This window comes from Rissa tridactyla, chromosome 10 (genome assembly GCF_028500815.1).
Source record: "Rissa tridactyla isolate bRisTri1 chromosome 10, bRisTri1.patW.cur.20221130, whole genome shotgun sequence".
Classification (NCBI taxonomy): Eukaryota; Metazoa; Chordata; class Aves; order Charadriiformes; family Laridae; genus Rissa; species Rissa tridactyla.
Window position 1 is genome coordinate 336,794 of NC_071475.1, and position 12,840 is coordinate 349,633.

Consider the following 12,840-nt stretch of genomic DNA (forward strand, 5'->3'; position numbering starts at 1 on the left):
AGAACACAGCAAATGGTACCAGCCTCTTGCTGAGATGATGGAGCAAAGGAAAAGCAGATTCTCAAAATAATTTCCCAAGGGTCAGCAGAATGCATCTGACTTACGTAGAGGAGTTACAAGCCCCTCTCTAAGGTTCCTGAGAAAAAGCTGAGGCCCCTTCTATTTTTATCCAGAGTGGCTATGGTTTTTTGGATTGTTGCAAGGGATCATTTTGCTGCCTTAGACAAGACGCTTAACTGAATTCTGTTTTTTAACAAAAGCTATAAAAGCATTTGGCCAAGAAATGACATAACCTGGGCAAGCTTTGTGGGGATCATGTCCCACCCCTCCCACCTGTATAACCAATGGCTTTTTTAATGGCCAGAATGGTTAGGTAAGAATCAATTGATCATACTCATGTTTTACTGTTTCATATTTAGATTCGCCAAGACATTGGACTGACCAACCATGTGCCGTTGTTGAAGAAGTCACTGGAGCAATTTGTATACCGAGTGAAGGCAATGCTGGCGTTCAACCACTGCCAGGAGGCGTTCTGGGTTGGCATCCTTAAAAATCGGGATCTTCAGGTGAGGATCACCGTCCTGCCTAGGGCAAGCAAACCCTGGGCAGGGACAATGCTTGTCCTGCCTAGACAACTGTAGCTCTGCCCTTGTCAGTGGGTAGAGCTGGGAGGCCAGATTCAATGTATTACAGTCCTGTCTAGTGCAGCAGAAAGAAGCATTTTATTTCAGGGTTAAGGGCTTGCTTGCAGTGAGGCTGTCAGCCTGAAGCAGTCAGTTTCTATGGTTTGTATGGATGGGCAGGGGGACCTTCCTCTGCTCGGTGGCCAGCACTGCACAGCAACGAAGAGGTGAAGGTCCCTCGGAACATCTCTTCACATGTGCTCTTGTGTGTGGCTTTTTAAAATGGCCAATTCTGGCCGTTTTCTTCATCTTTCACTGTAGAAGCAGGATGGTTGAAACAAAACCAGCGTTTTACTCAAGCTTTTTATTTAAGATGGTAACAAAATGCCGCTTTCTTCCATCCCATCCTAGCACCCATGGGCTGCTTTGCATACACTCAGTACGGGTCTGTTTGCGTCTGACTTAGGGAGAAGAAATTTTGTCTCAGGCGTCTGCAGAGAGGGACTCCGAGGAGGAGGAGGAGGGCTCCGCAGACAGCCCCGCTGAGGTACGCCTGCTGCCAAGAGAGCAGCTCTCTTGGGAGCGACTCCCGCCGGGAGGCGGGTGGAGGGGGGCGCACACTCGGCTCTGACGGCGGTTCCCCCGCAGGAGCCCAGCGGCACGGAGGCCAGCGAGGCGGAGGAGGAGGCCGGGCCGGGCCCTTCCCGCGCGGAGGCCTGAGGGCCCGGCGGCGGCGGGGCCCGGCGGCGCGCAGGCGCGGAGCGGGGGGGGGGGGGGGAGGGGGGGGGGAGGGGGGAGGGTGCGTATCCCCGCGCAGGCGCGGTGCGCCCCGGGGCGGCGGGGGCGGCCATGTCGGTGCAGGAGGACCCGGTGCAGCGGGAGATCCATCAGGACTGGGCCAACCGCGAGTACATCGAGGTGATCACCAGCTCCATCAAGAAGATCGCGGACTTCCTCAACTCCTTCGGTGAGGGCGGCCGGGGGGCGGTGGGGAGGCTGGGCCGGGCCGGGCGGGCGCCTGCGGTGTCTCACTGCCGCCTCCCCGCAGACATGTCGTGCCGGTCCCGGCTGGCCACCCTGAACGAGAAACTGACGGCGCTGGAGCGCAGGATCGAGTACATCGAGGCCCGGGTGAGCAGCGGGGCGAGGGCAGGGGGGCCGGGGCGAGCACCGGCGGGGCCGGAGCTAGGCCCGGGTTCGGGTTCGGCCCCGGCCCTGGCCCCGGCTGAGACGTTTCCTCTTCCCGGCAGGTCACCAAGGGCGAGACGCTGACGTAGGCCTGGTGCGGCCCCGGGCCCCCCCTTTCCCCGCCGGAGCACCGCTGCCCCGCACCCTGCTCGGGGCCTGCCGCCGCCGCCTCTGCTTGTGTTGCCAATAAACCGCTGTGCTCCTGCCCCGCTTGCTCTCTGCCTGCCTGCCTGCGGCCGGGCCACGAGGTGCCCGGCTCCCTGCCACCGTCTCGGATGTCCAGAGCCTGCCCGTCCGTCTGCCTGACCCGCAGGGCTCAGGCCCGCGTTCCTCCCCACGCGTGGGGGCTGTGATGGGAGGGGACACGCTCCAGGGACAGCAGGCCTGGCTGCTGTCAGCTCCAGGAGGCACTTGACCGGCCTTTGTGCTCTTGCTGGGGTCACAGCGGAAAATCTGGTGATCCCAATAGTTTGGAGAATGTCTCAGCCTTCATGTGCGCACACTGTCAGGGGCGTGTGGGGACAGCGGGATCACCTGGCGTGGTGCACAGGAGAGAGCCCTTTGCTGGCACCTAGAAAGAGGTGCTTATCCTCCTCTCTAGGGAGGCAGGTGGGAAGGAGAAGGAAGTCTCTCTTCCCTTCCCACCGCTCCTTTATTTATCACAGTTTTTCAGTGGGCATCTAGAGCTGCAGACTCACGGCTCATACTTAGCATTTATTGGGGAGTTCATGGGATTGGTCTCAGTAAAGGTTGTCTTGCTTCGCAGCAGGCTTGAAATGTCTCAGTATATTATTCTCCAACTGAAAGCTATTTGTTTTGTGATGGCAACGTGATGTCTGCAGTGTTTACTGGGCACCTGGGTAATTTAAAGTTCTTTATATTTTTGAGGCTGGCAGGTCTGACATCAGCTAGTTGCTCCTCAACGTAGGTCCTCCTCCAAGCTTACAGTTTTGTTCTCCATAGGAAGCTCTGTGTTTTCCATTGTTTTGATAAGTCTCCTCCAGCCTTTCTCTCAGCTCACCTAGCCAGTTATGCTTCACTCTCAGGTTGGCTGCACGTCTGGGAGGCTTGGCCACTTCTGCTGCGTAGTCGCAGTGGAAATAAGTGCTTCATAGCAACCCTGCAGAACTTACAGTGGAGTGCAGCAGCCACGAGTCATGGTACTTTCGCTCAGGGGTGATATCAAATGATGAGAGATGGTGCTGTTGGACAAGATTAGTAGGTAGCGCGAAAGCACTTCTCTTTCCTCAGAGGCAGTTGCTCTCTTTGCCAGGTACATCAAAAGCGTGCCTTGGCCCAGGCACTGGTTATTATGTGTGTGCTGGAGTGGAGTCCTCAGATCTCTGACCTTGGAGATAACTTGATAGTTGTCTGGACAAGGCCCTGAACAGCTTGATCTGACTTGGAAATTAGCCTTGCTTTGAATGTTGGGAGGTGGGTGTGCTAGAGACCACTAGAGGTCCCTGCCTACACTATCCTGAGATCCTTCACCCGAGGACTGAATGGGGGACAGAGGGCACCACAGACATCCCTGGGATGGGGCTGTACCGGCCTGGCCTCTTCACTTGAGATCCATTGCATGTTCCTGTTCCCCGCTAGCAGTGTGCTATGTCTCTCTGGGATCCCTTCCTGTTCTCCTGGTGGGTGGTTGTAATGGTTCTCCCTTTTTCCTCTGACCCCAGGGTTTCTAACAGAAGTAGGTGTTACTGCAGAGTCAGTGTGGCCAAAGCAGTTTTGGTGTAGGGATCTGTCTTCTGGAGGGTACCACACCTCCTGGGATGCGTGCTCTCACAGAGCTTGGGCACCGAAGGATCAGCCTGTCTGGTTCATCTCCCAGCAGGGATGGTGGGCAGCTCACTGCGGTACAGAATTCTGCCCTTTTTCTTTCCCTTTCAGGGAGTCTCTGTGGTTCCCTAGGCCAGGCTTTGTGGTTTGGGTGCTGCTTACTCCAGGCCATCTCTGGGAGGAAGAAGCAGTATCAGCCTGAGGACCAGAAGCCCCCTGTTCCTCAGGCTGATACTGCTTCTTCCAGCAGCTGCTGTGGTGGTGTACAGCCTTGTAGTAGACAAAGTTTTGATATGTTGGAAGCATTCAGATTGTTTTAAAGACTGGGGAATTCTGCTTGCTTTTTTCTTTTTTTTTTTTCTTGTACTGTGTCTTTTTCAGAATATGATGCCCCAGGAACGCACATTAAACTTTTCTGGAGTGGATTTGTGTATTCTAAATCAGGAGATTGATTTACACGCCGTGTTAGTGATGCTGTTCTCTTCACTGACCGTTTAACATAGCAGGAGATAACAATGTGCTCCATGTCCTCAAAACATACTTGTCCCAAGAGAGCTGGGTGCTCGGGCACCCTTGCAGCTCTGGTTATTGGTAGCTGAGACCTTTTGGTGGTCTGAGACCTTTTCCCAGAGCCTGAACTGGAAAGCAGGCCATCTTGAAGCCTCTTATGAAGGTGCCAGAATGGGGCAGTCTCATTAGAATCATAGGGTTGGAAGGGCCCTCTGGAGATCATCTAGTCCAACCCCCTGCCAGAGCAGGGTCACCCAGAGCAGGTTGCACAGGAACGTGTCCAGGCGGGTTTGAACGTCTCCAGAATCGGAGACTCCACCACCTCTCTGGGCAGCCTGTGCCAGGGCTCTGCCACCCTCAGGGTAAAGAAGTTCCTCCTCATGTTGGGATGGAACTTCCGATGCTCAAGTTTGTGCCCGTTACCCCTTGTCCTGTCGCCGGGCATCACTGAAAAGAGCCTGGCCCCATCCTCCTGACACCCACCCTTTAAGTATTTATAAGTGTTGATAAGATCCCCCCTCAGCCGTCTTTTTTCCAGACTGAAGAGACACAAATCCCTCAGCCTTTCTTCATAAGAGAGGTGTTCGAGTCCCCTCATCATCTTGGTAGCTCTCTGCTGCACCCTCTCCAGCAGTTCCCTGTCCTTCTTGAGCCGGGGAGCCCAGAACTGGACACAGCTTAAGCCACAGCTGTAGCTTGAGAAAGGTTCACACTCTCAAGTGGTGGACAGTGGGCTGTTAGTGCTCGCTGCCTGCTGGACAGGCAGCCAGATCGCATGGAGTCATCGGAGCAATCCTGCAGTCCTCATTGGAGTTAACGGTTCCAAGGTTTGGGAATGAGTCGTAGTACTGAATTTTGATCTTGGGCAGGAGACGAGGTGATACTATGTTTGGCGTCACCATTTTTCTGGTGTCAGCAGAAGGAAACAGAGCTCGAATTCAAGCTTTGCATACCCCATAGAGGTTGCAGTGTCTGATCCAAAGCGCATATTTTAAGATGAATGGATTGGACCAGACTTCTCAAATAATTCTAGCTTCTAGTAAATAACCTTTGGGCTCTCTAGGTACCACCGCTAGCAGAGCTTTGATTTTAGGAAACAGCTTTGAAGTCAAATGTACCTTCATCCCCTTTATGTCGCAGGTGATTGAACTTGATAATAATTCAGTGACCTGAGGTGATCTCGAGAGAGGAGTGTGTTAGGACACAGCTGAGTTGTTGAGGGAGAGCTGCACTTGGTCCCTAATGGCTTTGCAAAGCTGGACTTTAAAGATCCCAGAAGATGGTGTCTGCTTGCATCCTGATGCCAAGGCACTGGCAGCAGTGGAAGTCACCTAACTTTGTCTCACAAAGAGAAGATTTACCCTGCCCGCCTGTGGTTGCTGATCATGCTGGGTCGGTGGGCTGGGAAGGTCATGGGGGTATGGAAGGTCTCCAGATTCACTGAGATTTTTGTATGCAATTTCCAAAAAGCTGATAGCAATATTGCTCTGAACTGTGCAAAGCATGAGAACCTGGGACTTGGTCCTAGTGCACAGAGAAGCTTTAGGGTGAATAGATACACCACCAGCTTACCTTGCCCCTCACTGTCCCTCTCTCCCCCTGCAGTCTAGACAATTATTGTCCCAAAATTCAGAGTCCTGCCAACTGTAGGGTCTGGCCAGTGGCAGGTTTGTAGACACACCTTAGCTGGAGGACGCACCGTGCTGCACTCAAGCGAGCTTTGTTGGTGCAGCTGAGCTGCTGGCCTGGCCTCAGCCCAGCAGGGCTGTCCCTGTGTTGCCCTCGTGTCAACAGGTAGCCCCGCATCTCATGCCTTGTTACCCCTGTTTGGCTTCTCTGCTTCCTGGCCGTGCCGTCTCCCAGCAGGGATGTCACTGACAAAGTGGTGGGAGGTCTCAGCTGGCCTCGCTGACAGGGTCACAAAGGGGGTTGTAGAACCAAACCCGTTCCATAAAAAGTCAGGATTGAATATCAACGTCCTTGGCATTGCCTGTGCGCTCAAAAGCGGAAAAGGGCTGTATCAAGAGGGAGGATCAGCTGGAGCAGGGAGCGGTCCCTCGGGCTCCCTGCACTTCCCAGGGAGCGTGTGCTGTGCCCTCCTGTGGCTCTGCCTCCACACAGCACTTGCAGCCCCCCTGGGAGACCAGAAGAATGGAGGTGGGATGGGACCCCAGGGAGCAGTGGGGATGAGGAAGAGGAGAGGCGCTGATTTTTAGCAGGTTTTCTTGCAGGTTGCTCCTGGAAGGCTGGTCAGGGTGGTAGGCAGGGACAGTGTCCTCAGGCCCCACATTTATCCCCTTGTGCTTCCTGCAGGATTCGTGGGCTCAGCCAGGCCAGCGCTGGGTGCAGTTCACTGCTCCCGCTTCTCTAGCAGCCAGCAGCCCCTTTCTCAGATCCTGGCACCCCACACCTTCCCCTTGCTCCTTTGCAGCCATCTGGGAGCAGGGCAAATATTTATGTATTGATAACAACAGAATTGCACTAATGACATGAATATAGATGTGATGAAACACACATTCTTCAAATTTACCACAAGGAATGTAATAAGCAACAGTTGAAACTGACTAAAAACTGGCATGTTTCTGATCAGGATTTGGAAAACATTCTCCCCACGCTGTTACTGTTCATTAAGCAGCCAGTGAGACTGGAGAAAACAGTGTTGAGGGAGAGGGGAGAGGAGGAGACCTAGGTCCACCTTGCCCCATCTGAAGCTCTGCCGTTACCATGATGTCCAGGAATATTGTTAGGTGCTGCGGGGCCAAATATTACCTGTCCCTTACGGACTTGTGCTTTGTGCTGGGGAGGCACTATCCATCCTTCTGATGGTGGTGGGGAAAACACATGGCCATGGGCCTTGGCAGCCAGTCTGCTACCCTCCTGTGGAAAACTGCTCTTTCCGCTAAATTGGAAGGACTGGCAGCTGTTGCCCCAGGGGCTGTCAACCCCCTCCCTCATGCAGAGCCACAGCAATTAAGGAGGGGATTTTGCACTTTTCTTGAGACTGAAATCCCTCGCTCTTGGGCCTCGTGAGCTGTTGGTAACACCAGAGGAAACCAGTAATTCCGCATAAAGCGATACATCCTGGTGAACGCCTTCAATTGATTTAGCCTGCTCAAACAGAAGAATCATGCAAAAGCCAAGGGAATGTGCCATGTTTGTTAACTGGCCAGAAAAGTGATTCTCGGGCCGCTGCCTGTGTGCTAACTGGTGCACGAACAGGCTGAGGCTGGACACATCACACCAAGGCAGCTGCAACAAGGGAGAGCTCCTTCAGTCTTAGGCGGTTGGGCTGCCTGCTTCTCATTGGCCCCAAAATCCCTTGTGTCGATTCCTGTTGTTCAGGGGGACTGTGAGCTCCTCACTGCCCCTGTGACAGTGCCCAGAAAACAGGACAGAGCTGTGGGCCCAGCCCCAGGTGGGGCTGTGTCCCAGCCCTTGGACGGAGCTGCCCGATGGGATGTGCTCCCCTCCCTGGGCGCATGGCTCCCCTAGCTGTGCTCCGGTGGCTCTCCGCGAGTGCCCCAAGAACTGTTTCCACACAGCTTCGGCGTGGCCTGAGGTCACAGCAGGTCTTTGAGGTCCCAACACGTCTGTGGGGTCAGAGAGCCCTGTGGTGCTGCGCTGGCTACAAGAACCGATTGCTCAGCCCCCAGCCCCAACTGCAGCAGCAGCAGCAGCGTGGTGCGAGCGCACGGGACTGTGGTCCTCATCCGACACATCCACCTTGTCGTCTTCTTCCTGGTGGCCCTGTACGCCAGGGTTGTCTGGGCTGCTCCATTGCAAGCACAGGGAGGAGGTAAGCGGGCGGCACTGGTGCAGCCTTTCACGAGCCAGCAGGCTCTTCTCCCCAGGAAGCCTGGATGATGTTTTTTCCCTCCAGTGCTTTAATGAGGGTTTTCTCTGTGTGCGTGAGAGCTCTCCCGGTAAGAAAGCCCAAAGCAAGGGGGGTGGGGAGGTCCATATGTTGGTTCATCCGCTCCTCGAGAGGTGTTGCACATGGCCTGAAGAGAGTGTTTGGAGAGCTGCCAGGTGCCAGACAAGAGGTCCCCAGGCCTCTCTGCAGCTTTGGCGAGCTTGACCTAAGTCTGGCTCCCACACCGTTATCTGACCCGCTTTGTGGCCCTGCAGTTCACTAAGGCAGCACTGGATCCCAGCATACAATGGAAATGTTTCTCATTTGTGCTTGCTTCTAGATGAGGGTGGTAGCAATGATTATCCAGTGTCTCGGCTGGATGTTGGTTTGGAGCCCTTGGGGCACCCTGGAGGTAAGTTCTCAATGTCCTTTTCCTTGAAGGAATAAACATTGACAATGTGGCAAGAGCTTATTCATGTGCAATTTTCCTTAAGATCCTCTCAAGGTCAACAGCTTCTCAACTTCTTCGCCTATTCCTGTCCTTCAGCCTGAGAGCAATCTCACACGTAAGTCAGGGGGAGGAAGGAGCATTTACCTTTTAATCTTTCTGTGACAGACATGTACAGACATGGATAAGAGCAAAAAGGCAACAGGTCGGGGTCAGTGATGTGCCCCAGGGTGCTTTGCCTTATGAAGCCATCTTTGCTGGCCCCTCAGAGCCTGAGCTGCTTGGGGTGCCGGCTGCCAAGACAGCGGGCTTGTTGGGGTTGACTTTAGAGCTGGTGTGAGCTCCAGGGAGTCCTTTATCCCGGCAGCTCTGCGTGTGGTTTGTTTTGTCTCAGCACAGTGCCGCTACAGGCACTCGGTAACTCTTTGCACCATGCTCCTGAGTGGAAGAGAGATGAGTGCCATGGAGTAATCCCCTCTTTGGATTGCACTCTCTGCCACTCTGGTCTGAAGAAGTATTTTGAACTGCGTCACGGGAGCTGCTCTGTCCTGTGCTTGTTTGCAGCTGTGCCTGTAGGTGAAGGTGATGCAGCTTCCCAGCTGGCTTCCAGGCTGCGGGAGATGGCATGGGTACGTCATGGCTTTTTCCTCCCTCTTTAAAAGCTGCCAGCTCAAAGCCCAAAGGTCAGCCAGCTGGGCGCCTCTGGAGGTGTGAGGACAGAGACCTGCACCTGTGTGCCCTCCCCTTGTGTGATCCCCTTACTGCTTCTGTGATTCACTTCTGCCGATGTAGATCACAATAGGTGACAGGGGCTTCCGCTGGGTGTTTAGAACTGTAGAAGCATAGAATCGTCTAGGTTGGAAGGGACCTTTAAGATCAAGTCCAACCATTAACCCAACACTGCCAAGTCCGCCACTAAACCATGTCCCTCAGCACCATGTCTACCCATCTTTTAAATACTTCCAGGGATGATGATTCCACCACTTCCCTGGGCAGTCTGTTCCAAAGTTTAATAACCCTTTCTGCAAAGAAATTTTTCCTAATATCCAACCTAAACCTCCCCTGACGCAACTTGAAGCATTTCGTCTTGTCCTATCACTTGTTTAGCTACAGGTGTGCCTGTAGAGAAGGCTTTTCCAGCTCCTTGGCTGCATCCTGCACTAGTGCCCGTCTGGCGTTGCAGGGGTGAGTAGTCTTTCTCTACTGACCCCACAGGATATGCACTGTTTTTCTGTATTTTATTCACGCAAAATTGAACTGAATAGTTTTTGTTAAGGGACTACAGGGGTAAAGTTTCAGGCCGATGGAGGAAAAAAGTCCCCAAAGGCATCTGAAGTCCTTGGGGAAATTCTAAAGGAACTGGAGAGAGGACAGGGTGGGTATATTTCACTCCGCCTTAGCTGTCAGACTTGACAACTGGAGGTTTTAGATAGATGTCTGGACACGCTGTGGCCTGCGCAGCAGGAAGGGATTGATCAGAGCCTTGCATCAGCGATGCTGGGTTTCACACCTTGCCGGCAGGTGCTGCTGAGACACAGAGATGGTGCAGAGCCTCTGCTGGCAGTTGTGGCTCATGCCAAATGGCAGAGGCAGCCGCTGCCCCAATTTTACCATTATGGCTCAGAGCTGGTTTGTGCAGATGTTGGTATGCAGATTTGAGGGCCTGGCATATGCTGAACTTGTGTTAAGCTCACGTGCAGCCCTGCTTGCCCACTGGGCCAGTTGCAGGAGAGTGAGGTCCCAGGCAATGCTGGTTGCCTTTTCCTAGTGCTGGAAGTCAGGTGGACATGCTGATTCTGCAGGTGTTTTCGGTGGTGCTCAACGTCCTGTCTGTTTCCCGATAGCTGGGATGGGATGAAGGTGACTGTTGCTGATGTTTACAGGGCAGGGCGGGAGGGCCTTGTGGAGGAGCCCTTCTTGGAAGGGCCACTTCCCCGGCTGGCTTGGCTGCAGCTTCTTCCCGTCCTCTTGGAAGGAAGGCATGTAGCATAACCTTACAGTTTGCCAAAAATGCACTATGTGCAATGTGAACCAGAAGATGATGTGCAATTTCCTGGTCTCCCAGCAGGTCAGGCGTGGCTGTTGTTTGGAGTGGTGACTAGGCGCAGCCCCAAAAGCCCAGGCATTTTTTTTCTAAACTTTATCAATGTCTTTGAGAAGTCTTGTCTCCTGAAGATGCCCTCTCCCTGATGGTGAATGGTTCCATCTGATCCAACTGTCCTGTTTTCTTTCTCAAGAGGCGGACCAAGAGGCTATGAAAAAGGAGGTGTTTCCAGAAGGAAGCAACGACTCACTGCCAGTCCGTGATGAAGAAAGGGAGGTGACGCGAGCCACTGGCATGCTAGGTAATTGCTGTCCCATGGTCAGCTGGTGTCACCTATCCTATCAGGATCGCTGTGTGTCAGCAGACTTCCCACCCAGTGCCCGTTCTTGCGCATCACGTCAGCAGCCAAAGCTGAAAGTCTTTTGGGTTCAAGGCATCTGGACCACATTCCACAGATGATGGGAAATGTGACTCTTGCACGAATGTTCCTCCCATTGTAGCTGCATCCCAGATCTTGCTGTGAGTCCCTAGAGGCCCACAGCACAAAGGCAGCATAAAGCAGGATCCCTCCCATCAGCTGAGGCCCTGACTCCCAGACTGGGCAGGAGATTAGAGGGAACCTCCCCATTCTCTGCCTGAGCCGTGCCGAGGCTTTACCTGTTGTCTCTGCTTTTTGGCAGTGCTGTCAAAGCCTACACAAAGGTGTAGGAGCTGGCCCAAGGGGAGGGAGAGTCAGGGCGGTGAGGCGGTGTGCTCCTTTCCCCCCAACAGTGGGGGTGGTGATGGTTGCGCCCAGCTTACGCTGGACTCTGGGGAACGAATGGCAGCATGGTAGACAAAGGCTGTCTGCAACAGGGACCTACCCAGATGCCTCGCTGGCGTGCAGATGACTATAGGTCAATCATCTTACTCCATAAATAGTGGATAGCCCAGAAGAGTCTGTTGAGCTCTCCTGAAGGGCAGCAGGCTGCACACCAGGATTTTCCCTTGAGTTAGGGACGCCTCTCAAGGTTACTTCTCGAGATTAAGAGATTCCTTGCCACCACAGATCCTCAGCAAGTGACTAATAGCATGCTAACTTTGAAACCTTAGCTAGGTGATATAAAGGATTGATTGTGCATATATAATCCTTTAGACATAAACTGTTCATCGAATCTGGGACGAGCATTGGATCCATGCACACCTAGACTCCTCTGAGAAGGAGTTTAGAAAGCCCGGGGGTCCTTTCTGAATCTCAGGACTCAACAGGAGGGTCTCCCTGACAGTTTTGTCTGACCCTGTCCTCCATGGAGTAAATAACCACGTGCACCTTGCAATCGAATCTTGTTAAACCACTGTCACATTTACTATCAAGCTTCGTTAAATTGTTGTTTTATATCAATAAATATATTGCTGCTTCTCTCTTATGAGTGAAGTGTATCGCTCCTTCTGTGACAGAATGGCACTCCCTGCTGCAGGGATGGGCTTTGTCTGTGTCCCTCGAAGGAGCAACTGCTCAGGCAGCTGCATTCCCCTACACATTCTCCTTCTGGCCTTCTGAGCTTTGTTCGGTGGGACAACCTGTTCCAAAGGGTGGGAGCGTGCCTCCAGGCACCAGCAGTGGGGGAAACAGGAGGACATCCTGGCTGTATCAAATGTGCTGCAAGTTTACCAGTGGTGCACAGGATGGACTAACATCCTAAATTGCTCCTCCAGATGCAGTCAATGGGAGATCCACAACTGTTGCCAACCCCCAGAAGACCACAAGTGTTTACTTCGGTGTTGTCTGCGCTGAAGATGTGTGAAGGCGCTGTATGATAAGCACAGCTGCACTTGTGGTTTCCCTGCTATTTGCAGCACTGTTGTGCTGTGTCATAGTCCATCAGTGGAGGAAGAGACAACAGTGAGTCATTGATTTTTCACCCCCTGCTGCTTCCTTAGGTGGCTGCTTGTAGCCAGGAAGCATTTCTAGTCAGTCTGTTGTGGAGTGGCAAGTTGGTGGTTGGCCAAAAAACTTTGCTGAGGTTTCTGCTGCTGGCAGATGCTTTAATTTGCCTCTTAATTCCTGGGCCACCTTCTCAGGAGCCCACTCTAGCTGGGGTCAGTGTTAGCTCAAACTGGCCCTGCCTGCAAAAGAGCAGCCCCGAGGAGCGACAGGCATATGCCAAGCAAGGTCAGGATGAGAAAGAGCAGGGGATGAGACTGCCCTAGAACGCTCGCTCCTGATTAGTGAACCTGCCTGGAGGAATGCCCCTGCTCCGTGGTGCCATGAGGTGTAGGTGTCCCCCTCAGCCAAGTTGTTCCAGCAGCTCAGCCCATGGTGGTGAGCTTTGCCCTCTCTGGACTGTGCTGTGGATTAAAGTCCCTGTGTCCCATCTGCAGCCAAGGGCCTCAGCAGCCTCCTCTCTCC

At 53.5% G+C, this 12,840-nt stretch overlaps 3 protein-coding genes across 22 annotated transcripts in view; all 3 read left to right on the forward strand.

Moving 5' to 3' along the window:
• The window catches only part of FANCD2 (FA complementation group D2), a 52,380-nt gene extending 51,003 nt beyond the window's left edge, over nt 1–1,377 (forward strand). Inside the window, exons 42-43 of the mRNA XM_054216645.1 lie at nt 420–566; nt 1,090–1,377. Of these exons, the coding sequence (XP_054072620.1) occupies nt 420–566; nt 1,090–1,254 (312 nt within the window). The 3' untranslated portion in view covers nt 1,255–1,377. The remainder of the gene's footprint in view (nt 1–419; nt 567–1,089) is intronic.
• A 52-nt stretch (nt 1,378–1,429) lies between these two features.
• BRK1 (BRICK1 subunit of SCAR/WAVE actin nucleating complex) lies at nt 1,430–4,019 on the forward strand. Its single transcript, XM_054216806.1, has 3 exons — nt 1,430–1,590; nt 1,672–1,754; nt 1,874–4,019. Exons 1-3 carry the CDS (start codon nt 1,473–1,475, stop codon nt 1,898–1,900), a joined length of 228 nt encoding a protein of 75 aa, XP_054072781.1. The 5' UTR covers nt 1,430–1,472; the 3' UTR covers nt 1,901–4,019.
• A 152-nt stretch (nt 4,020–4,171) lies between these two features.
• TMEM40 (transmembrane protein 40) overlaps nt 4,172–12,840 on the forward strand; it is a 28,792-nt gene continuing 20,123 nt past the window's right edge. For 7 of the 20 annotated variants that reach the window (XM_054216781.1, XM_054216799.1, XM_054216798.1 and 4 more), the window contains exons 1-2: nt 4,172–10,752; nt 12,147–12,333. The gene's annotated coding sequence lies outside the window, so the exon portion shown is untranslated. The remainder of the gene's footprint in view (nt 10,753–12,146; nt 12,334–12,840) is intronic. The other 13 variants (XM_054216783.1, XM_054216784.1, XM_054216792.1 and 10 more) reach the window with 13 other exon arrangements.